The sequence below is a fragment of the Chiloscyllium plagiosum genome, unplaced genomic scaffold (genome assembly GCF_037043375.1).
Source record: "Chiloscyllium plagiosum isolate Xiang-an unplaced genomic scaffold, Cpla_swu_hap1 HiC_scaffold_17, whole genome shotgun sequence".
NCBI lineage: Eukaryota > Metazoa > Chordata > Chondrichthyes > Orectolobiformes > Hemiscylliidae > Chiloscyllium > Chiloscyllium plagiosum.
The window spans coordinates 23,617,037-23,632,297 of record NW_028270155.1 but is presented as its reverse complement, the minus strand read 5'-3'; the positions used below and the strand labels follow the sequence as shown (position 1 = coordinate 23,632,297).

The 15,261-nt window shown below is 40.3% G+C and overlaps 1 protein-coding gene across 1 annotated transcript in view; it reads right to left on the bottom strand.

Annotated features, from left to right (window-relative positions):
* The window catches only part of mlycd (malonyl-CoA decarboxylase), a 43,834-nt gene extending 38,652 nt beyond the window's left edge, over positions 1-5,182 (bottom strand). Inside the window, exon 1 of the mRNA XM_087995754.1 lies at positions 4,635-5,182. Within this exon, the coding sequence (XP_087851880.1) occupies positions 4,635-5,132 (498 nt within the window). The 5' untranslated portion in view covers positions 5,133-5,182. The remainder of the gene's footprint in view (positions 1-4,634) is intronic.
* Positions 5,183-15,261: the final 10,079 nt, after the last annotated feature.

Sequence of the window (15,261 nt, the reverse complement as noted above, 5' to 3'; positions counted from 1 at the left end):
TTGATTTGATTTGATTATATTCCCTACAATGTGGAAACAGACCCTTCTGCCCAGCCAGTCCACATCGACCCACCAAAGAGTAACCCACCCAGACCCATTTCCCTCTGACTAATGCACCTAACACTATGGGCAATTTAGCATGGCTAATTCACCTGGCCTGCACATCTTTGGATTCTGGGACGAAACCGGAGCACCCGGAGGAGACCCACGCAGACACTGGGAGAATGTGTAAACTCCACACAGATAGGCGCCCGAGGCTGGAATCAAACCTGGGACCCTGGCTCTGTGAGGCAATAGTGTTAAACACTGTGCCACTGGCAAAAGAACCAGAGGCAACACATGGAAATGCTTTCCTATGCAGTAAATAGTTAGGATCTGGAATGTATTGTGTCAAGAATCTGGTGGAGGAAAACTTAGACATGGCTTTCAAAAAATGGACTGGATAATTATAATGAAGAGAAAAAATGTTTCAGAGCTACATGCAAAAGGCAGGAGAAAAATTATTCTTACAGAGAACCACCATGGTAGGGTGGTCTGAATAGCTCCTTCTCTGTTGTACCTACTCTATGATTTTTTGCTTCTTTATCCTCCTCCTTCTCAGGTAAATATCCATCAATTTTGGTTCTGCTACTTCAAATTCCTATAACACTTATTTCGGCAGAATGATTAGCGTATTCAACTGTAGTTAAAATAATTACATAGAAATGTGTTAACAAACATTACTGATACATTATACAATACAATGTCCATTTATCTGAACTTAGGTGATGATTTTACACTAAGTTAATTAACAGGCATAAATATGCTCAAGCAGGCATCTTGTAGCATGTGTGTTTGATTTTTATTTTCTTGGCCTTCAGGTCAAAAAATGATTGCACTGCAAATTGCTGCTGTTATCAGCTTGCATTTGCAGTGAGCAGAATGGGGCATCTGGGCCTCGATGAATAATGGAACTAACTATTTGTGCCCTTAAACAATAAGATTCAAGGACAAGAATGAAACAGAAAAATGACAGGGAGGAAAATGAGGCAAATTAAAATTAGTTAGCAAGGGAAAGAAACTGTGAAAAGAGAGAGAAGATAGAAACAGCAAAGAAAATAAAAATATAAAAACCAAAGAACAATGTGGGCGGCACGGTGGCAAGCACTGCTGCCTCACAGCGCCAGAGACCCGGGTTCAATTCCCACCTCAGGCGACTGTGTGGAGTTTGCACATTCTCCCCGTGTCTGCGCAGGTTTCCTCCGGGTGTTCCGGTTTCCCCCACAATCCAAAAATGTGCAGGTTAGGTGAACTGGCCATGCTAAATTGCCCATAGTGTTAGGTGAAGGGGTAAATGTAGGGGAATGGGTCTTGGCGGGTTGCGCTTCGACAGGTTGGTGAGGACGTGTTGATCCGAAGGGCCGGTTTCCACACTAAGTAATCTAATCTAAAAAAATTTTTACTATCAGTAGGAATAAGACTTGACTCTCATATTTTCCTCCATTGGAGCAGGGAGATGGGACTAAATTTAGTGATCTTTCTTCACACTGGTGGAAATGGGACACTTCATCCAGGAGAAGGTGGCAAGTGGACCTGATCACTTCTTCACACTGCTCCAACTGCATCTGTGGTGAGGAGGTTTGTAGACAACCTTCTTATCTTGCTAATTGAGGGCCTTAGGTAGAACATCAACAGCAAAAAATGACGGTTAGTGCCTGATTTCATCCAGCGGAGGGCTGAGGATTTACAATGCACATAAACAGAGAACAAGCAAACATTTTAATCAAGCAGACTTGACAGAAGGCCTATGCTGGACCACCGGAGGTCAAACACATTCACTTCACACTTTGAAAGAAAATACATCCCTTGACGTGGATCAATCACATGCCTAATGGATGAATGATTTTACAATTGGACATCAAATATAAGATTTTGGGTATTCAATCAAACCAAACCAAGTATAAAATTGATTCAAAACCATTAGATGCCACTGTAGGGAAATCCAGAAATACCAAAAGTGCTGAACCACACAGAGGTTGTCAGATCAAAGGGTGTTGGATTAAGCAGGTATAGCCTGTCCTGATGTTGAAATCTGTATTTGCCACACTTCAGTCCTCACACTTAATTGAACATTTTTTCCTCACTTTATGCTGGCTTTTGGGAAACTAATGGCTGAGTGATTCAAAGTTCTTAGCAATTTACGGTGGATTTGTAACTCATTACTTATCTCCTGCTTGTCACAATGTTTTTTTTTAAAAAACAGCTAACTATAGTTCATTAATATCTTTAGCAACTGGTCCAAAATAAACCCCTACATCTAGCATATCAGTGTCTGTTCTTTGAAATGATGAGGATGTGTGCACATCATGTCCTTTGTCAACCATGTTTGTTACTGTCTTACTGCTGAGTCTCAAGATAACTAACTCCACAACTTGACAACAAATAAAAACAAGGCTGTAACACTTTAGTACAGTACTGACAGAATATTGTACTGTTAAAGGTGCCTTCTTTCAGATGAAACCTTAAACTGATACCCTATCTGCCTTCTTGTACAGATGAATTTAAAAGACTCCTATAGCACTATTTAAAAAAAAAAGTTAAACTTAGTGTTTCAGCCAATTGCTTATACCTCAATCAATACCACAAAAACACAATGTTGAGTTGTCTCACTGATGTTGGTGAGCACTTGCTATGTCCAAATTTCCATTCCCAGATCATGACAGAGACGACACTTCAAAAAGTACATCTTTGGCTAGAGTTAGCTTCCAGACAAACTGTTGGGGTAAAAGGTGCTATATTATAGTGGGAATTAAAGAAGATTGGATAAAAAGGGGTAACAATAAGAGTAAAGTGACACTCTACAAGCTAGTACTATAAGACACATTTTAGCAAGCATGACCTTGAACACCCTATGGGGCCACACCAGAGATATCAGCCTTGTGAGCAGGCGAGAGAGTATAAACAGATTCCTGAAGGCAGGAGAAGAGAAAGATTTAGGGTGGAAGCTTTCTTTTATAAAAAAATTAATTTGTGGGATGTGGGCATTGCTGGCTGGCCAGCATTTATTGCCCATCCCTAGTTGCTCTTGCGAAGGTGGTGTTCAGCTGCCTTCTTGAACTGCTGCAGTCTAGCTTCAGTGGGTTGACCCACAACGCCATGTGGGATGGAATTGCAGATCTTTGACCCAGTGAGTGAAAGAATGGCAAGCTTTATGGTGGCAGTGTTCCTATGTATCTGCTGCTCTTGCCTTTCTAGATGGAAGTGGTTGTGGGTTTGGAAAGTGCTGTCTGAGGATCTTTGGTGAATTTCAGCAGAGCATCTTGTAAATAGTATACACAGCTGCTACTAAGCCTCAATGGTGGAGGGAGTGGATGCTTGTGGAAATGGTGCCAATCAAGCAGGCAGCTTTGTCGTGGATGCCATCAAGCTTTTTGAGTGTCATTGGAGCTGCATAAATCCAGACAACTGAGAAACATTCCATCACCGTCCTGACTTGTGCCTTGTCGAGGTTAAACAAAGTTAAAAATCATATATCAGGTTATAGTCCAACAGATTTATTTGGAAGCACTAGCTTTCAAAGCAACTTGAAGAGAGTGGACAGGCTTTGGGAAGTCAGGAGGTGAGTTACTCACCAGAATATTCCTAGCCTTTGACCTGCTCTTGTAGCCACTACATTTATGCAGGGAGTCCAGATGAGTTTCTGGTCAATGGTAACCCCCAGAATGTTTATAGTGGGAGATTCAGTGGTGGTAACACCTTTGAAGTCAAGGAGGGGTGGTTAGATTGTCAGTTATTGGTGATGGTCGTAGCCTGGCACTTGTGTAGGGCGAATGTTATTTGTCAGCCAAAGCCTGGATATTGTCCAGACCTTGTTTCTATTTATAATACAAAGAATGAAATATAAACAATGCACATAATCGCAGAGGATAAATATTGATGGCTTTCTGTAACGTACCAAGTTCTGTTCAGTCTGCCTTTGGCAGACTGCATTGGTTCGAATAAACAAAAAACACAGTCTGTAGGCAGTCAATCCACCTTGGATTTAACAAATTCCTCCTTTGGAAGTAGAACCAGTCTGACTCAAGCTTGGAATACAGAAAGACTCTAACCTCACAACTTTAACGTATTGTCTGAGCTGAGACATCACCTTTTTAAAAAAATAAAACCTTAAATTATCTCAGGAATAACTTGAAAGAAGTTCTGGGATTTAGATATTAATACCTACAACCCATTCTAAGTGAATAAAACTTAACAGCAAACTAGGTTTGTTCAATACATCGCATCTGTTGTACGGCACTTTGATATTTTACTATGAATTATATCCTGTGATCCTGCCCCACTAGCTTCATGCCAAAGGAGCAGCGCTGGGAAAGCTTGTACTTCCAAATAAACCTGGACTACAATCTCTTCTTACGAGAGGTTTAACTTCGAATAAACAAAGTGAACCTGATGATCCTCCCACAACAAAAACGGTAGTTGCCGGAAAAACTCAACGGGTCTGGTAGTATCTGTGAAATGGGAGTTAACGTTTCGGGTCCAGTCACCCTTCCTCAGACCTTTCTGATGATCCTCCCTGCGGTTTGTATATCAGATTAATCACAACAACATGAATGCAAGGTAATGGTTTTTGCTATATAGCCCCCTCTCCTCCTTACCCTAAGTTGAGGACTGTCTGCTGTTTTGTTTTGCAGGAACTGTAAGATATCGGCCCGCAAGTCAACAATAAACTTCACTCCTCCCTCCAGGCGGCAGATGTGGCTGATAAGGAATTTATAGCGAGGAGTTAGCGAGTATCGCAGCCTATCCTCGGCCTGCAGCAAAGTGCCCAGATCCCGGCTCTGGACCTCTTTCACCCGGCCGTACAGCTCGGACACCAGGCCGTGGTCGGTGCCGTAGTCGGCCGCCAGCTTGGTGAGGAACAGCGGCCTCTCGGCGGCTCCCAGGCCCCGGTAGAACTGCACGAACTCGCGGCTCGACGCCTCCTGCAGCGCCGGCTTCTCCCGCATCTCGTAAGGGGGCACCGCCGCCACAGTGCGGCGGAGGACATCGTCCATGTCGGGACCCGCAGTGCTCGCCAAGCCTCCTCGGGAGGACAGGCTGAGCCAAGTCGCCGCCTTCCAGCGCTGCGCCCACAGCAGCGGCCATCGCACCATTTTCCCCAGGCGCCGAGGGCTCCGCTGCGCCTGCGCTAGGCCCGGTTACCCTGACAACAGCGGCCTAGTCAGGCCGAGCTCCCTCTGAGGCTGAGGGGAGGGGGGTGGTGACCTTTACCAAATGTGACAACTCCTCCTCAAACTGCTCCTTAAAGACACACTCAGGATAGCTCCCAGGTTAGAGACAGGTGTTACAGCCACCTGTTTATTTTATTGTCTGACTTGAATTTTCAACCCTTTTGGCCCAGGCCCCCACTTCACAGAGACCCAAAGCCCTCAAAATACCCAGAGAGACATGGAAAGGAAAAGTCAGGGTTTAAGTCCCAATCATTAAAAAAATAATAAGCGAGGCTGCAAAATAAGCCCAATGTTAATTTGATTAAGTAACAAAAGCAAGAATGGTGTGCCTCACGGATCAGTGTTTAGATATCGATTGCTTACAATTTTTATCAAATAGTTGAGGAGCAAGTCTCAAAGTTTGTAGATGACACTAAAGTGAGTGGTAGGTTTAGGTGTGCAGAAGACTCTGAAAGTCTGCAGATAGGGTTAAGTGAGTGGGCAAGATTGATTACAATGTTGGTCATCCATTTTATTAGGAATTTCAGCAAGATGGACTGTTATTTAAAAGGTGAAAATTTGAATTGAAGTATGCTGCGGTGCAGAGGGACCTGGGTGACCTTGTGTATGTATCACAAAAAGTTGGTTTGCAGGTGCAGCAGTGAATTAAGAAGGCAAATGGAATATTGTCCTTCATTACTACAGGGATGGAGTTTGAAAATAAGGAGGTTATGCTGCAGCTGTACAGGATATTGGTGAGGCCACACCTGTTCTGTCTCAAGACTCCAGTCATCCTCACGCTCCTACCTCATCATGAATGCCTCTGCTGTTTCCTGTCCAACAGCCAGCCTGATCTTTTGCTGGTCCTGCCATGTTAGTGTTGTTTATTGCTGGATCTTCTAGACCTATGATTGCTCAAGATTGTATTCTGAGGCCATCTGTCACCTCAACTGAAATGCAGCAGCTTTCGCCAATTCTGCTGCAGGCAGAAGTGTAACACTGTCAGAGCACAGGATGGGCAAAGACACCAGCAAGACTGACAATAAGCAAATGCATCAGTGATAGTCAATTTTTATTTGAAAGCTAGGATCCTTAATTGATAAATTTAATTTGGAATGTTTCATTTGTGGTGATTCTTACTCTTATATTGTAGCAATGTTTGTGGTGTCGATGACAGAGGAAAGGAGTTGATGACAGAGGAAAGGAAATGGGACTGTTGGTGAATGGGGAATTAAAGCTTTGTTTACTGATGCAACATTCAGATGAGCCCCTCACAGTCTGGGCAGAAAGAGGCTGTCTATATTGCCTCCTCTTTTCCAATTTTTCTTCTTTCTCCTCTTCCTTCTCAAACTCTTGCTGTGTTTTGCTGGTTTCGAAAACTGTTACAAAGGAACATGAGTAGCCCCTTGCACCTGTTTCACCATTCATTTGAGACCAAGACTGATCAGTGACTACTCTCTCAAGAAAAAGAATGTTATCACATATTTCTTAAGACTTTTGGTTAATATATTAATCTCAAATTTAAAATTAACAGTTAATCTGGCATTAATTATGGCATTTGATTCAGAATTTCAAACCACCTTCCTGTGGCGAATAATTTCTTAATTTTACTGCTGAAAAGTCTGACTCAATTTTTTTTAGGCTTTGCCACCTGGTCCTAGACTTCCCAAGTATGGGAAATATAATTAGTGGGAAGTATAATTAGTGGAGAGAAACTCTGTTCCCCTTAAAATCAGGAGAGGCAGAGAATACAACTTTAGTTTATGTAATCTCTCCTCTGAGTCTTAGTATAATCCTGATAAGGATTCTGAGGAAGGGTCATTCAACCCAAAATGTTAACTCTGATTTCTCTGCACAGATACTGCCAGACCTGCTGAGCTCTTCAAACAATTTCTATTTTTATCTATAATTCTAAAGAATCCATGTGAACTCTCCTCCAATATACCTTTCCTAAAACATGGCATCCAGAATAGCTCATAATATTCAGATGTGGTCAGACCAGGGCTTTATATAGCTGTGTACCTGTTTGTGCACTGATATTCTAAATATGAAGGCCAGTACTTCATGAGCTTTTGTTACTTATTTTCTCTACCAATTCATAAAAATATGATCTTTGTACTTCGACCTCTCAAGTTTCTAGATTTTCATTATTTAGATACTATTCTGTTCTATCTTTTTCATATTCAAAGTGAATTTCTTTATATTTGCCTTGATTGAAATACTCTTTTGCAGTTTTAGTCATTCATAGTCATAGAGTTCATAGAAATGTACAGCACAGAAACAGACCCTTCGGTCCAACTCGACCAGATATCCTAACCTAATCTAGTCCCATTTGCCAGCACTTGGCCCATAACCTTTTAAACCCTTCCTATTCATATACCCACCCAGATGCCTTTTACATGTTGCAATTGTATCAGCCTCCCCAACTTCCTCTGGCAGCTCCATACGTGCACCACCCACTGCGTGAAAAAGTTGCCCCTTAGGTCCCTTTTAAATTTTTCCCCTGTCACCCTCTAGTTCTGGACTCCCCCACCCCAGGGAAAAGACCTTGTCTATTTACCCTCTCCATGCTCCTCTTGATTTTATAAACCTCTATAAAGGTCACCCCTCAGCCTCCAAAGCTCCAGGGAAAACAGCTCAACCCTGGTAATTAACGGATCAAAATCTCTTTATAATGTTAATCTTCTATCAATAGAATACTGACTGTTGTGTCATTGGCAAGAATGAATATGTTGTTCTATTCCATCATCTAACTTCTTAATAGATACTTTTTAATCAACCTGTTCAGAAATGTAATTACACACCTCTGGAATGGGTGAACTTAAGCCTGGACTCCTGACTCACATAGGGACATAAGAAAAGGAGTCGGTCATTTTGCCTGTTCTACCATTCAATGAGATTATGACTGAGCTGTGGCTTAATTCCATATACCTGCACTTGGCCCATATCCCTTAATACCTTTGCTTAACAAAAAGATATCTATTTCAGACTTGATAATTAACAACTGATCCAACATACATGCCGTTTGTGCAAGAGTTCTAAATGTCTGCCATTCTTTGTGTGTAGAAGTGCTGCCTAATTCTCAATATATTCTCAAATAGTGACACTACCACTGTGCCACAAGATATTTATAAAATGCCCCCACTGCAGACCATTAGTCACTCCCTGCCAATTTGAGGACATACCTATATCCTCAATTGTCTGTCTTCTCCCACACCGCCAATTTTCCATGAAAGACAATAGTATGCTACCAGTTCAATGTGTTTTAACTTTTAGCTTTGTCAAATGCCTTCTAGAAGACTTTGAAAATATACATTACTTCAATCATTATTGCTAAATTTTTAACCAGGTTTATCAGGCATTACGTGCTCTAAATAGATCCATGTCAAATCTCACTCATCAGCTGGAGATTTTGGTGTCATTATTAACTGTAGATTCTATTCATTTTCCAACAACAATTGTGAAGCTAACTGATTATGATTCTTTGGTTTCCATTTCTCACCTTTCTTAAACAGAAGAGTTAAACACCATTTTTCAACCTAAGTAATGCTCCAAATCAAAAGAACTGTAACGTTAACTTTAGAATATCGTCACTGTTTTCATGTACTTTGAGGTAGCAGTAGAGGAGTCTCCTGGACAAGAGTGAGGATTGACAGCCCAGTGTGCCACGCACTTACTGACCGGTGGTGTTGAATTGTTAACTGTATTTCTTTGTTTCTCTAGTCTGTAGTAAGAAGGACTGCAACATTTAACATTTTAAACTTTGTTTTATTTATTTTTCTGCTTTGTATCAAGATTCTGTACTAGGAACTTTTGTACCTAAGTTGGCACCTTTATATGGCAACTTGTAAACTTTTCACTGTTCTCATGTGACAATAAACCTAATTAAAATTCAAGATCAGAGAGGGCATAATGAGAAATGAGAGAGAAGACAGCAAAAGACGCATTTTCATGGATAGAACAGGGGACGTACTGGAAATTTGGCCTGATGGTATAAGGGAAGGAGAGAAACTGCAGTTAGTTGATAAAAATGGTCTCCATCTCAGCTGAAAATACTGTATTTAAAATATGTAGCTTAGGTTCAGGGCAATTAAATGATCAATTTCACTTTGGAAATATCTATTATACCACACCATGTCATATCCTCTATTACATTTGTTCTACTTTTTTTTTTACTGGAACACAGACAAAGCAAAGTACAGGGGTCTTTAAAATCAAACTTATAAGATATTGGAAAATGTGTTCCTCTGTGAAATTGTCCATTAGAGAATCGTATGTTAATACAAGACTGACTTGAAAATGTACTCAATCAATCATTTCTCAGTCAGTAGTCTACAGTTTGCAAATCAACAGGGACATCCTGCAATGTACACTGAAGAGATTTCAGGACTTGTCATGAATGATTGAAAGTGTATGAAGTAGCTTGCTACTTTGAGGAAAGACAAATCTGAAATAAAATATCAGACAATAAAGCAACATTTAAATTCTGCCAACATGTAACAGAGAGATATTGATATGTCACTTCCTTTTCACAACAATTAATTACAGAAAACAGGCATTTCTTTGCAACACAAAAATTGAATAATTTAACTTACTAATGTCTTTGCATAACTACCAGGAGGCAGTTGGACAAAAAATGGAAAGTAAGAATCAGCCTTCAGCTAGAAAAATGGTTTATTTGTTTTTAATTTTATCAAGGAAGTGACATGGTACAGAAGTAGTGCTATTTTATCATAACAGAAGTGTTATGGTACAGAAGTAGTCCATGACTATACAGTCTCCGTACAAGCAATGTGAATAGTTACTTTACCTCCTATATTTCTTCCAGTTAAACCCTTTAATTCTGATATGGTTAGAAATGTTTTCAACATGGACCATAGATTGCACCTTCAGCTTTCTTTATCTGCCTACTTAATTTCGAAATGAAGAAATTACTTTGAAACAACTCTGTTGAGGGAATCTTATTTATAGGATCTCCTATTTCTGCACCTAATAGTTACTCAATGGAAAAGGTCTGCTGTCACGGTATTGTCGCCAGACCAGCCCTTTAAGTTGATGAATTTATGAAGGATTTACAAAGATTGGACAATAACTAAAGCATGCTGGGAAACTAAGGCATGCCTTGGCCAAAGTGACTGTGTTAATAAACATGCTACAGAATCCAGACAGGCTGCCGCTAGCAACCGACAGTTTGAAATCAACCTGGTAGCTGCAAATCTGACAGGACACACCTGAATTTGGGTTTGAATAGAGTCAACAGAATATCATCCTCCAGGCAATTGAAAGTGTGTACCAGACGCAGGGGTGCCTCACACCCTTATTTAGAGGAGGCTACGTGCATCCAGCATCTCCAGGAATCGATGCCTAAGGACCAACCTACCATCAACATGCCAGTGCCTGGTTGGGTCCATCGATCAGGGTGATCAAGCCTGATCAATCCATTGGTGGACAGTAAGGACCGTCCCAAAATGGTGCAAAAAATTTCAAAGTTAAGAATTACCACAACACCAGTGTAAGGAGTGGTAACTTGAGCCCAAGCACCCAGAAGAGAAGACACTCCTGAGACTACTGGGAGAAAACCAGATGATCATTGCCAAATGGATCAAAGTCAAGATCTAGTGTGGTGGTCCATGATCATCCGGAGTTAAGTTAAAGCACAAGATAGATTTGTAGTGTAAATTGTTTGTTTATAGCGTATTTTGTTGTTAGACTATTAATTGTGTTAATAATAAGAAACTATAGTATTTGTTTTTTTAAGAGTTGACTAGCAGTTTCTTTGCTCAATATATGAGTTAAACACACTGTGTGGCAGGAACAACAATTCATCATGCTTATCTGTCTTGTACCATCTCACACAACTGTAACATATCTCAACCACTCTGTAACATGCATGCAGGGCATTTTCACCAATTACAGGCAATGCATTTCTGGAGAATGTCGCAAATGAAAAACATGTTTTTTAGTAGGAAATAATAGGACAGGTCCCAGCCAAACAAAATTTTGATACCTGAAAGCAATATTTTTGTTAGATATATAGGTTTCCAGTGGAGAAATAAATTATCTTATTAATGAGTCAAATCCTTGGTGTGATCAGTCAATAATCCCTTTAGCTGCCTATTATAGCCTCATTAAGTCCAGACGTACTTTCAGTGTCTCACTGATTCGTTCTATCATCCCCAATCCCACCTATTGACATTATCTGGCTTTCAATCCTCTGTTTCACACAAGGTGGAGCTTCTCCAATTTTTTTTGCTGGCTGGTGCAGTGTGTTTGGATTGGCTGTTTAAGCAGTTTTGTGGTTGTCATCTGAATACTGGCACAAAAACAAATGAGCTATCCTCTTAATTCATCAATCATGACTTAATATTATTAGCAAATGCAAATTAGTGCACAATCAACTGGCATTATTGAAAATTTTCCAAAATACGATGCTGTTCAATTTGTACTATATTTGTACTATATTTTGATTGGACAGTCCGATATAATGTAATTACTGTCATTCCACAACATATGTTTAGACTGAAAATATGTATTCCTATACAGTACCCTTGAGGCAAACATGGGTAACAGACAAACAGGGTGAATACTGTGCAGAGTATGTCGCGTAGCAAATGCAGTTAAGGCAGAGCCCACAGATTTCCAGCAGCCTCTATTCTTCAGATGTCAATGACACTGTGGACCACCAAGTTTTAAAAGAACTTGAAATGGATTCCAATTTCTGATTTTTAAAGCTTTGAAACACTCTCAAAAGTCATTACATCATGAATTGCCTCAACACTTGCTCACCTAGTTCACTCCTGTTTCTCGGGACTATTACCCTGCATTCTGGATCTTGCACTGTAGCCATTATACATGAGCAGAATTCCAGTTAGTCTGCAGACAGCTAACTTCACCAAGCTGGTAGTGCACTTGAGTTTCTCTGAACTTTAATCTTGGTCAGGTGCACCAAGACACCCAATCTTCTTTCCATAGACAACATGGTGGGTAAGGTGTTAGAGGGGATTCTGAGAAACAGGATCTACAACATTTTGAGAGGCAAGGGCTCATTTGAGATGATAAGGTATGGTTAATAAGTTTGCAGATGACAGTAAGATTAGTGGTATAGTGGACAGTGAAGAAGTTTATCTGGGAATGCAGCAAGATCTTGATCAGCTGAGGAATGGCAAGTTGCATTTTGGTTAGACAAGATTGATACAAGTGTTGCATTTTGGTAAGACAAACCAGGACAGGACTTGGACTCATAGAGATATATACACAGAAACAGATCCTTCAGTCTATTTTGTCCGTGTTGACCAGATATCTTAAATAAATCTCGCCCCATTTGCTAGTATTTCACCCATATCCCTCTCCACCCTTCCTATTCATAAAACCATCTGGATGCCTTTTCAATGTTGTAATTGTACCAGCCTCCACCACTTCCTCCGGCAGCTCATTCCATACATGCACCACCCTACTATAGAAAGGATATTAATAAACTAGAAGGGGTGCAGAAAAGATTCACTAGGATGCTGCCTGGACTGGAAGGTTTAAGTTATAATTGGATAGGCTGAGATCTTTTTCAGTACAGCCTCAGAGACTGAGGGCTGACCTTGTAGATAAAATCATGAGAGGCATAGATAGCCAACAGCTTTTCCTCATGTTAAAAGAGTCTAAACTAGAGGGCCTAGGTTTAAGTTGAGAGGGGAGAGATACAAAAGTGTCTGGAGGGGCAATTTGTTTCACAGAGGTTGAGGAGTTTCTGGAATGGGCTGCCGGAGGTAGTGGTGGAAGTAAATCCAATTTCGTCATTTAAGAAACATTTATATAGGAACATAGGTAGGAAGGTATGGAATGATATGGACCAAATGCAAGCAAATGGAACTAGTTTAAATTGTGAAAGCTGAGTGGTATGGGCAAGTTGGAGTGAAGGGCCTATTTCCATGTTGTAGACCTTTATGACTCAATGACTGTAATAGAAGGAATGCTATGAGAAATACAAAAGGCAGAAGATTGTGCCAGACATCAGAATGCAACAGCATTAACAATAAAAAGGAACACAAAATAACTCAATTAAGCAAACTGTAAGAACTAAAGCATTGTCATCAATTTGATATTGGAATTCCAATTTGTGACCTGCTCATGTGGGCTCCTTTGGTTGCCTACTTCAGAACTCCATAGCTAAAGTTCAATCACTAAGTATGTCATATTCAGTTCAGGTTCATATTTGAGCCCACCCAGTTTCAAGTGAAACCAATTTCCAAGCACATTTCAAACCCACCCAGAAAACTGGTATTCTTCATCATCATTGCAAAGTTCAGGATCTCACTTTGTATTTTGTATTTAGGCTTTATACCACTTGTCAGCTATTGCAATATTGTTTCATGATTCGTTCTTACCCATAGATACTGCACTTCAGGAACTGCAGTCAAGTCTTCAAGTCGATGCCTTTCTACCATTTTCATTACATTTTCAATGACTACTGAAGTTAAACTCCATAAGTGCCAATCATCTTGCAATAACCAGCAGATAACAAGTTCCGACAGGCATATAGTTTACAGAGAAGATTACACCCAAGCTCTTCTTATCACTCCGTAATATCTCATACATACCTTTTAGTGGGGTTAGAAGCATAGTCCTTGGATGATTTTCCTCCTTAGCTTGGATACTGAGACCAATGTGAACACTTTACTGGCATACCCAATGAGATTGGTAAATCCATAATGGATTGGAATAAAATCTAAAATATTCTGATCTATGAGACTGTGTCATGTGTTCTCTTTATCAAATGAGCCATTGACGTGCAATTGAAAACCAGAAGTATTTTGGCACAGAAAGAGGCTACTCATTGTGACAATTACTAAGAAAATTAAATGATTGAACTTTCATGGCCAACATTTTCAAAAACTCTTTGCACCTCTAAAAATGCAATCTACATTGTTCTGTAGGGATTGCACATGAAAATGAAAAGCATGGTAAAATACATTATATGGGGGATATATGACTATACAAGTTCTCTGACATACCACTCTGTGGTAAAAAAGATCTACAAACGTTCTGGAAGAATTATTTAAGTGCTGCTTATTTGTCCAAAGTCTCTGCAGCTCTTCAGAGAAAAAAAAATTATGCAATCAGGTTTTATACATTTATGTTAAGGACTGGTTTGCACTGACCTACTAGGCACTCATGCCAACTCACTTGAGATCACTTGATACCTATAAGTTCAGTTTGTAAAATGTACTTGCTTTATGTGAACCTGGGAAGAGCTACATTGCTCCTCTCTGACCTGTTCAAGGAAAGAACACAGGCTGCTAGTCCCTTTTGACCTGTCTTCATTGCTACCTTCATCACTTCCCTGGCCTTGCCTTCAGCATACCCTCCAATATCTGATGCTCCATTTCTTGACAGCAGCTTTCAATTCTCACCCCAAGCATCCAACCAATTGCCCTCCACCCACTTGCCAACTCCAACAACCTTCTAACTCTTGACCCAGCCTCTGATCTCCCTCAGTTTCTGTTCCTCAGCCAACTATCCCCCTTTTGTAACCCCATCCCGCATCCTCAGATGCTCCATCAAGCCTAGACACTGGCCTAACTTCATTCCCTCGCCTTCAATGCTCACTTTTACCATAACATTTAACACTTCGCACATGCTTTTACTTATCTGAGAGTAGCTGCTAGCATCATAACAATCTGATCTTGACTCCTCCTTTACCAACTAGCTGTTTCCATTACACCAGGAACAGTCCCAATATCAGGGGTGTGTTGGCCTTCAGCACTCAAGTTGAAGGATTGTACTCCCGGCACACCCTACATTTCTACATCATAAGTTTTTAGAATTAGCCATATAGACTGCTGACCTCTCTAACCCCATGCTTTCAATTTTTATAATGCAGGTAAATACTTTAAATTTTGTTTTTACAGCAGTCTACGAATAAGCTGAAGTATCTAAATTGAAGTTGTGTGAATCATTTATGAACAGCAAATTAATTCTACAAGAAATCCAACTAATCCATTAATGTGTAATACTAAACAAAGAGCAATTTGGTATTATTTTGCAAAGCTACAGTTCAGAAGATTCAGATTGTGCTTCAAGT